The following is a 9,442-nucleotide window of genomic DNA, read 5'->3' on the forward strand; positions in this document are numbered from 1 at the left end:
CCTTCTGTGCTGTGTCTGTGCATTAACATGAGAGCAGGCAGAACTGACTGCAAGTTTTCTTCTGTTTTTCTCTGCTGTGGTTCTGTTCCCAGAGCATTTGAGACCCAGATGACACGACTTGAGGCAGAATTTGTGCGGCGGGAAGCTCCACCTTCCTATGGGCAGCTGATTGCACAAGGACTGATCCCCCCAGTCGAAGACTTCCCTGTGTACAATGCATCACAAGTATGGTGACATGAGTGCTGATGAACCTAGTAGCAGCCAGACTGCTCTAAGTTAGAGCTGATCTGGAACCGTGTTCTGTCAGTAGCAGAGAAGCTGTGCTAACTATATGGAAATGCTCTCACTGAAATATATAAGTTTTACTTCGAGCTGTAGGATCGTAGTCATTTATCTTGGTGCTCTGGGTAGTTTTGAACACATTAAATCTGTTTGTTAGGGAACAGCAGTGAGAAATGCACATGCTGTTTTTCTGTATGTCAAGACAGAATGAACAGATAAAGTATATTTAAAAAAAGAACTGAAACAGCTGAAACTGTAAATGTCTGAGGTGATAAGAAAGTAGGTCTCTAGGAGGATTTTTGGGCAATTCTAAAATTAATTTTTGTTTACAGATACATTACACTGGGAAGCCATTAAGTCAAACTGATATTTTACTGTTGAGTTCTTAAAAATCTCTCACGAACTCTTAAAATTATCCCACTGTGATGCCGTTCTGAGTGTGATAAAGCACTCATGGCTTGTTACTCAGTGGCAGCAGTACTGTGCGTTTGCCTTTCTCCTGTTACCAGGTTTTGAGGATCCTCTGCTATTGCTGATGACAGAGGACTTGGTGGTCTGTAGCTTGTTCTTTGGTGGTGATCTCATAGCAAGTGTGGAGCATCTTGCTGGGCAAACAAGAAGAGATTAAACTCATTAAGAAAGCATTCTAGTGGAGAATGTTTTGGTAGAGACAAAGCTGGCTTTGACAATCTTAATAGTTTGTTAGAAAATACAAATTTAATGAGGAGAATTTTCTTAAAAGGGAGATCTTAGTGAATGAGCTGTGGGAGAAGTGTTTGGAATGTGTGCTAAATCGGTTACATCTGTGTGACAGGCATCTGTGCTGCAGAACATCCGGACAGCCATGAGGAGGCAGATGAGACGTCACTCGTCACGACGAAGCTCGTCTCGGCGGCGCCTTGGCCGTCTCTGGAACAGACTCTTCCACAGACCTCGGGTGAGAGGACAGATCCCTCTCCTGACACCTGCCCACACTTCGCAGACAACGCTGGGTGATGGAGTCATCAACAATGCTGATGAGACTACTAGGAGTCCTCTGCCTTCACTTGAAGGACCTAGTTTAGAGGCAGACGCCCCTGCCAGTGACCTGCAAGAAGCTGGATGTAGCACCTTGCAGCCAGAGACTGAAATCACAGAGCCGTTGCCTTCGAATGTCTTAGAGAACACTTGCACTGCTACTCAAGCAGAGCCTGAGTCTGTACACACTGATAAATCTGCAGGTGCTGAGACATCAGGCAGTGAGCTCCAGCAGCCCAGTAAAGTGGATTCAGGAAAGTCTTTCAGAGATCCTTTGTCTGAAAGTGTCGCAGAAACGATCCATGGAGGGTCAGCATCCAGGAGGACTGTCCCAGAGGGCAGTAATTTAAGTAGAAGTCATCCACCGAGTGAAGAGCCATGTAGGTTACCCTTAAAAAAGTGGGAATCTGCTTATTCAGATAGCCCCTTGAATGTTCATATCCAAGTGGATGGACAAAACCAGAGTTGCCCTAACTCTCATCGGGAGGAGCCTTTGGGTATTCATGCGGCTTGTTGCCATTCTGTGGAAGTGCCAATGTTAGAGTCCTCTGCTCCCCTCTCTGAAATCAGTACAAGCGATGATGAATCTTTACTTGTTTGCTAGTAGAAGCTTTTGTTTTGACCCTGTAAACTTTGTAACTTCATTGTTTATATGACTGTGCACTTTGATTTTAGGTGGTTTGTGCTCTCAGCTTTGTCCATGAAAACCAATGTGCTTTAATCCCCAGGGAGTACAGTGCAGGACTAAATGGGACAAGTTTTTCTTTGTTGCTATTCCTGAAACTCCAATGGGGCAGAAGTAGGCCAGTATGTGATGTCAGGAGAGCAAGAAAGTGTCACTGTAGCTGGGGAGGCATCTCCACTGTTTATTTCTTCTATGCTTTATTTTACTTTCCATTCAGGGAATTGGTATTTCTTTACTTTTCAAGTGGTCTTACAGAAATTAACACTGTTGGAACTTGGGGCAGGCACCAGTTGTGACTGTGAGTACCAATCAAAAAATAACGTTGTCCTTTTAGACGCCATTATTTAACTAAAATTTAATTAAATATCATTAAAAACTTTGGGAGGAAATAAAATCCTTTGTTGTTCACTATTTCTAGAAGTAGCTTCCTTCCTTTGCTCCTTCAGGAATGTTTTGATGGCCATATAGAACTTGAAACATCCACTAGAACCAAAGTCTCTGTACAGAGTATACAGAATATTCCTGTCTGCTATGGCTTTGTGCTAAGAGATCAGCAGTGTGAAATGCATCAAACCCTGTGTTCAACAATATTTTTTATGTTGTCATATGTTACTCTGTTCAAAGTGATGTTGCAAAGGTTGAAGAATTGCTTGCTGTCTTCCTGCCCTTTTTTCTCTCCTCTGATTTCAGGGACTTTTATGGTTATACCACTTTGGTTGTACTCTAAAGGTTTCTGAGGTTTCACGGCTGGCTGCAGTAGGAAGCACTGAGCACTTGGGAACTGTCAGGATCAGTCTCTTTATTCTGTAATAAAATCTACTTCACAGGTTTGCTTGTAGATCTGTTACTTAAGTGCAGCTTTTTTGAAACTTTTTTTTCTAGCCAATTTTAGGGGTTTGCTTTTGCTTTCTGTTAAGGACTGAAGTAGGACAGTGCCAATTTCAAAGCTGACACTGTGAATTGTGTACTGCTTTAAACTGGTGCCTTTTGTTTTGTTTTTTAGGATGCAATTAGAAGTAAGCAAGGTATTTACACAGAAGAAGGATAGTATTGCTTAAGTAGGAGTGACCAGGTGCAGAATCACAGCTGGTTATGGTCTGATAGTTTGGCCCCTCTGCAATGGATAGGATGGTGCCATGAACCAGTGCAGGCCGGGCTCTCCCCCTGCCCTTTTAGGAGCTCTGCTTCAGTCCCGTGGTGAGGCAGTAACGAACTAGAGTGCTACATGCAGAAATGAACAAAGACGTTATCTCAGCTGTTTCTCTGCAAGTAAGTGCTCTTTTGCTGTTAATGCTGTAGGAATTCAACTTGCCTGAAGTTATTAACTGGTAACTTGAGCTAGTAAAGCTGGGGTGGACTTGGGTGTCTGTAGAAGTGGGGTGTGCTGTCTGCAGCACACAGGCTTTTGCAGTGAACAGTTTACATTGAAGTGTCAAGAATGCTTTTTATACAGACTACATGTGCCCTGAATCTCCTGCTAGGACTCCCTCTGGGAGTGCTTTAAGAAAATAAGGGTTAAGACTTTGGCTTTACTGGAATGTAATGTGAGAGAATTACTCTGAAATTACTTTTTTGTCTTCAGTTGCAAATTGGTTTCATGGTGTGTTTTCCAGAGGCAGAAGATTCGAAGTCTATAAGAGCATAGAAAGGATTGTAGCAAAATGCATAATGGGCAAAAGTCATAGTTACATTAAGTAAGTACTACTCACTTATTTCTTCTCAAGTGCTTTTGTGATCAGAATTCCTTCCATCAAAGGAAATGAAGCTTTGAAAGAGATGTTAATTTCATACATTTATCAACATTTTAGGTGCATTCCACCTTTGCCATGTACTGTAGTCATCACGCTGCCAGGGTTGTTTGCATCGAAGGCTGCAGTTTAGTAGAAAAAAACAGTCTAGTTTTTTTCCTAGAGGTAATTTTAGTTACTTAGGAGTTCTAATTGTAACAAAGTAAGCCTAATCTTAGTGGGGAGGAGGACTGTTTCAGGGTTAATATTGGGATGATATGAAGGATCTTCAGAGTAAGTGTATATTTAATTCTCTTACGGAAATGTGTTACTATAGAAGAATAATTTAGATCATACTATGCCTTAAGTTATCATCAGTGTAAGGCTCTTGAAGTTGAAATATGTTGAAATGTTAGAGTTGAAATATGTGCTTCAAATTACTGCTAAATTCTGGGAACAACCCTGAACTGTATTTTCTTTTATGATGCAACTTAACATAATTTCTTACATATATAATGCATATTTTGTGTACTGATCCGTTTGGTAACTGAGCAGAAATTCCAGCAAGAGGGTTTTATATTTAGAAACTGACAAAAATCCAGGTTAATGAAAATTTGATGCTTGAAGTGTACAGAAATATTCACAGCCATCACTGCTGGCATTTACAGCCTTGCATAAATGAGACATAAAAGCCTGGTGCTTTTGTAAACACCTATGTTTTGTATTCTCCAATAGTATATTCTCTCCTAGCTCCCCTGGTCCGTTCCTTGGAGGCAAGAGTCAGTTTTGCAGAAGAAACCTGTACGTGTGTGCTGCGGGCACAAACAAATGTGTTAAAATGTCGATATGTGAAGGAAACCTCAGAGTCTGCCTTAGTATATGCCTGCCCCTCCTTTCTCCATCACTTGTAAGCATTAAGCAGAGAACTGACTGTCATTGAAGCTCACCCAGCTTCTGTTCCATGCGAGCTGCCTTCTTATATTCAGAACCTACTAAAAAAAACGTGGAAAACTGCTACTATGGCAGAAGTGTGAACAGAAAATCTCATTCTTTGCTCAGTGGAAAAATAATAATCGCACTTCACTGACTGTGTAACCTAACGAGCTAATGAATTTACCTTTAAAAAACTGATTTTTATATGCTTTTCTGCGTTCTTTAGAGATTTTCATGGAAGGGAAAAAGTATTTAAGATTTAAAAATAGCAACAACACCAAAAAACCCTACAAAACTCCCCCGTCCAATCTCCCTAAAAAACGGCTTCCTAAAAATAACTCTGAATAGAGAGGAATCCTTAAGCCTTTTCCTGATCTAAGAAGAACCACTCACAGGCAGCATCATGACTGAAGTGCTCTCTTACTTTCTTATTGCTATTAAAACATGGGGTGTATTTCTATTTGAAATTGCAGCACTTTCCTTCCAGCTTGTGTATGACTCTGTAACATCCCTTAAATGTACTTGTTTTCTATTCTGTTCTCTGCCTTCTTTTCTTTTTGCCTGTTTTTTGGGATGTGTGTGTGTTGTAAATACTCACTGAAAGACATTTTACCATAGTGTATGTACAGATGAATGGTTCAGGTATGGCATCGTGGTTACCTGTGTTTGCTGGCTCCTGGACAATGATACTATACAAGTAAGATGCTGGGCATCACCATACTTTGCTCTTGCTTCAATCTCTTGATTTTTAATAAAATTGAACGTGTCTGGAGACTGTGGATTTCTGACTGTCACTTGATGGTGCCATCTGTAAGCGCTGCCCATTGCTGACACCATATGTAGAGTCAGTTAGGAGCCTTCGGTGTGAAGATCCGAAGGTGGTGTGTGGTGTTTTTCTTGGCTGTACACTTTTTGCTGGTATCTGAAGCTGTAAATGTGCATCACTTTTTCTGGAAAGTACGTGTGAAATGTTGCCAGTAGCAATTTCCTGCTGTATACAGATGTCTTTAAAAGACACACACATATACCTCAAATAACAAAACATAGCCGTGGAGTATGTGATTCTTTATGACTGTGTTGCAGAGAAAAAAAACAGACAAAAACCACCATTCCTGAAGTGTAGCACCTCATTGCCAATTGCTGGGGGCTGTGTTTGTTTTGCTGATGCTTCCTCTCTCCAGTGTTTGTTTATGTCTTTGGAGGGAACCATTGACTGTTCTGCTGTGGTTGTTTTTTCCTTTTAGTAGAAGACATAGGCTGAGTTCTTTTGTGTTGGCAGAGATTTGCTCTGCAAACTTGGAAATATTTGTCTGTGTGGTAGAGAATTGTACAGACTTCATTGTCATCAGGATTTATCCATAACCATGAAGGATGGGAGGGCACAGCCTCATATAGAGGGCTGACACTGCCTCGCCTCATAGGAAAGGGTGATTGCTTTGCTTCACCATGAAGTGCTAATTCAGCTTCAATAACAGTGACACAAGCAGTAATACTACAACCCTAATACTGCTGTAAACATGGCTGAAATGAATAGAGCCCGTAAAAGGGAGACAGAGTAATAAATGATACCTGTGCACTTGCAGCAGCTTTTGCTGACAGCCTGTGTAGCACAACAGATGTGCCTTGTGACAAACCAAGGAGCTAGCTTGAAAAGTCTGAAGTAATTTATGTATTTCTTTTGACAGATTTTTGAGAGAAGAATTGCTTTTGCTTATTTAAGAACAGGAAGCATCTTTTCATCTCCCAAGCCGGCAGTAGGATTTAGACACAGACTCTCCATCCATGACCCAAACTTCGCAGGTAGCTGCCTCATCTCACGTCTCTGTTAACATGGCAAATTGTTAAATAAGCCACCCTTCTCATTTCAGACTCTGGCTCTTGAGTTCTTGGCTACAGGGATCGAGTGGTGGAAGTTTCTTTTTGCACTTCATACATTTCCTGCTTTGTGGTGCCTTCCGAGTTTCCTTCCTTTCTATTCCTATCTCTTACCCCAGGGTTTTAAGACATTTATTTTTGGTATCTAATAAAAACAGTGTCCTTTGCCCACTTTCAAATCCTCTTATTTGAAGTAATTGAAGTAAGAGCACCAGTGAGAAGTGTCAAGGAATGAGGAGTTTTAAAATTAAACAAAAGGTGCTTTGCTTTTAGTAACAGGAAACAGTGCCTGCTCCACACAGGGGCCTGCTCCCAAGCAAGAAGCCAAAGCACTTGGAACTCAGATATAGGAAAAGACAAATTCCAAGCAAGGCTTTACCCTTCACACTTTTTTAAATGAAGCTCTCATTTATGACACATACTTCAGAAGCTCAGTAATTTGTCTTGTCATTCATTTGGCTCTTGAAAGAGCCAAAAAGAAAATGTATTTTGTTTCCAGAATTGCAAACTATGAAAAATAAGAGAATCTTTCCTGAAGATCTTTGAAAGTTGTGTGGGACAGCGTATCATTGAGCTCAGCTTTTTGAAGATTGCTTGTATTTCTTTCAATACATATTTGTCAAATTACTTTCAATTAATATGCTTGTGTATGGAATATTAAATACATGGTGACTCATGAATCCTTGCTGAGTTGGGTAAAAGCTCTGGACTGATATGAGTGTCCTAATTTGACCTTGATGAGATCAAGCTCTTTTGCCTTATGTACCGGTGTCAGCTGGAATCAGCCAATTCCTGTACCAAGGTCATGAAAACATTTGAGAGCAATGGGACCTGCAGGAGCAGCTGTGCCACACAGCTCTGCCTCATCAGTCCGGGGTTCTCCTGCATGTGCCCCCGCAGCTCCTGTTGCCAGTTGGATGCCGTCTTTCTTGGGAGACAGTCTGTTTTCCCACTGCTGTGTGCGCTGCGTGGCACAGTGACAGTGTGATCTGAGATAATTGTATGGTGATGATGCAATGAGAACAATCCAATACAACTCCTACTGGCTTCGGTCTCAAAAGCTAACTTCAAGGTGGTACTTTTCTAAGTATTTGCATTACCTCTGTTACTGCTGTGAAATTTGCTGAATGATATTGCCAGCACTAAAAGAATGAACAGCGGAGTATTTTTCTGCATGGTAGCCTCTCATACTTTGTGTATGTATACAGCTACATAAATATAGTAATATATAACAGACAGGCTTGTAGAGAAATTGATTGATTTTAAGGCTTTAAACTCATTTTAACACTGCTGTTCCTATCAGTGTAGTTCAGCTAATTGTACAAATTAGTTGAAGAGAATGACCAGGACAAGGTGTACTTGTTGCAGCTCAGGTGGAGATGTTCTTTGCTCTATTTTCTTTGGAATCTGTGAGCAGATTCAGAAGCAGATCCAGAAGGGACTAACTTTTCTGCATTGAGTCATGCAACGTTCTTGACATATTTGTGGTGTCAACAGTTTTAGGGTTTTGCTTTTGTTCAGTGGGCTTAGAAATAACAACAGTTATGTCTTCTCTAGGAGTTTTGTTTCAGGTTTTGGAAAAGTCCTACCCAGACAAAGTTGAGCACGCTGCTGAATTTCAGTCAGCACATCAACTTGTCTTCCAAGCTGCGCACGTTGATTTCTGTGGCTAGAAATAGTGCACGCTAGGAAGTAACTTTTGCAAAGCCTTAAAAAAAAAAACAAACATACGTGATGTTGGTAGCACAGATGAAACTGTTTCTAAAAATGAAATGAGACATCTTGGAACTGCTTTTGGAGAGTGGTATGTAATTCAAAGATGAGCTCTACCCAACCCCCCTGTTTTACATTCAGCCTTCTGATCTAAGGGCAAATGTTTATTGTTTTAGAGCACTGAAATACTTCAGGGAAGATTTGAGCCCAAGCTAGATAACAACTGTGAGGCAGTGGCTTCTTCAAGTTAGTCTGTGATTGCCTGGGTAGCAGTTATAGGCTTCATTTTTACTGCTACCTAAGATGTGTGTGCATATGTATGCACAAAGCCATGTTTTTCTTTAGCTAGATATGTCTTTTAATGTCTTATGATTAATGGCTTAATAGAAGGAGAAGAGTGTAAACTGTTCCTTTTCAGTGTTTACCATCTCAAGGCTTGGACAGACACGGACAGGTATTTAAAGATAAGAATACTTCTAAATAATGCATTGTAAAGGAAAGACACTTTTCTCAAGTCTATCCTTCAGTCGCTGTATAACGTGTGGTACCTGACAAACTAAGAGATTAATGAACCCCTAATTTTTCTACCAAGGCTGCTATCACAGAGCTGCTTTAAGAATTAAATTCCCGTGGCTGTTTCCAAGGCTACTGAATGTGATAGGTTTTATTTTCAAAAGTTACAAAAGAACACGAGCTGTTCAAAATGTTGCTTAGAGCTATTTTGCATTTTCGGAAGATGCTTTGGTGTGAAAGTGGCCATATTGCTACAGCAGCAGATCTCTTTGAATTTATTGAATGTATGAACCAGGTTTTTTGCCTTTTTTTTAGTGTTTGCTGCAAATAAAATATGCAAAACACTTTCTAAAGAGCATCTGATGTGAGAATGATGTAGACTTGCTGCTTCTCTGAGCACTGTTAAAATGAGGACTGTCACCTGACTCACTCACAGCAAAGAGCAGCACTGGTTTCTGATCTTGGCTCCTTCCTGCTGTGCAGGAGCCCAACCCCTCCTCTGCAGAAACGTTTCAGAAATGAAGATGCTTGATGTCAAATTATGTCTGAATACTCGAGCTGACTTCTTTTGTACAATAACCCAGGCTTGCTCCTGTCCCATGTGCTTCCCCTGCCCCTTGCAGCCCTGGCCATGTGGGTGCCCCACCAGCTCTCCTATGGAGAAATGATCCTTTGGGCTGTGCCTGTGCTGGGGCAG

The 9,442-nt window shown here is 41.0% G+C and overlaps 1 protein-coding gene across 2 annotated transcripts in view; it reads left to right on the forward strand.

The window, feature by feature from the left end:
• Positions 1-5,418, forward strand: part of LRP3 (LDL receptor related protein 3) — a 28,424-nt gene extending 23,006 nt beyond the window's left edge. For both annotated transcript variants that reach the window (XM_032447154.1, XM_015873934.2), the window contains 2 exons: positions 93-225; positions 1,097-5,418. In XM_032447154.1, coding sequence (XP_032303045.1) covers positions 93-225; positions 1,097-1,903 — 940 coding nt within the window. In that variant the 3' untranslated portion in view covers positions 1,904-5,418. The remainder of the gene's footprint in view (positions 1-92; positions 226-1,096) is intronic.
• The last annotated feature ends 4,024 nt before the right edge of the window (positions 5,419-9,442 follow it).

This window comes from Coturnix japonica, chromosome 11 (genome assembly GCF_001577835.2).
Source record: "Coturnix japonica isolate 7356 chromosome 11, Coturnix japonica 2.1, whole genome shotgun sequence".
Taxonomy (NCBI): Eukaryota; Metazoa; Chordata; class Aves; order Galliformes; family Phasianidae; genus Coturnix; species Coturnix japonica.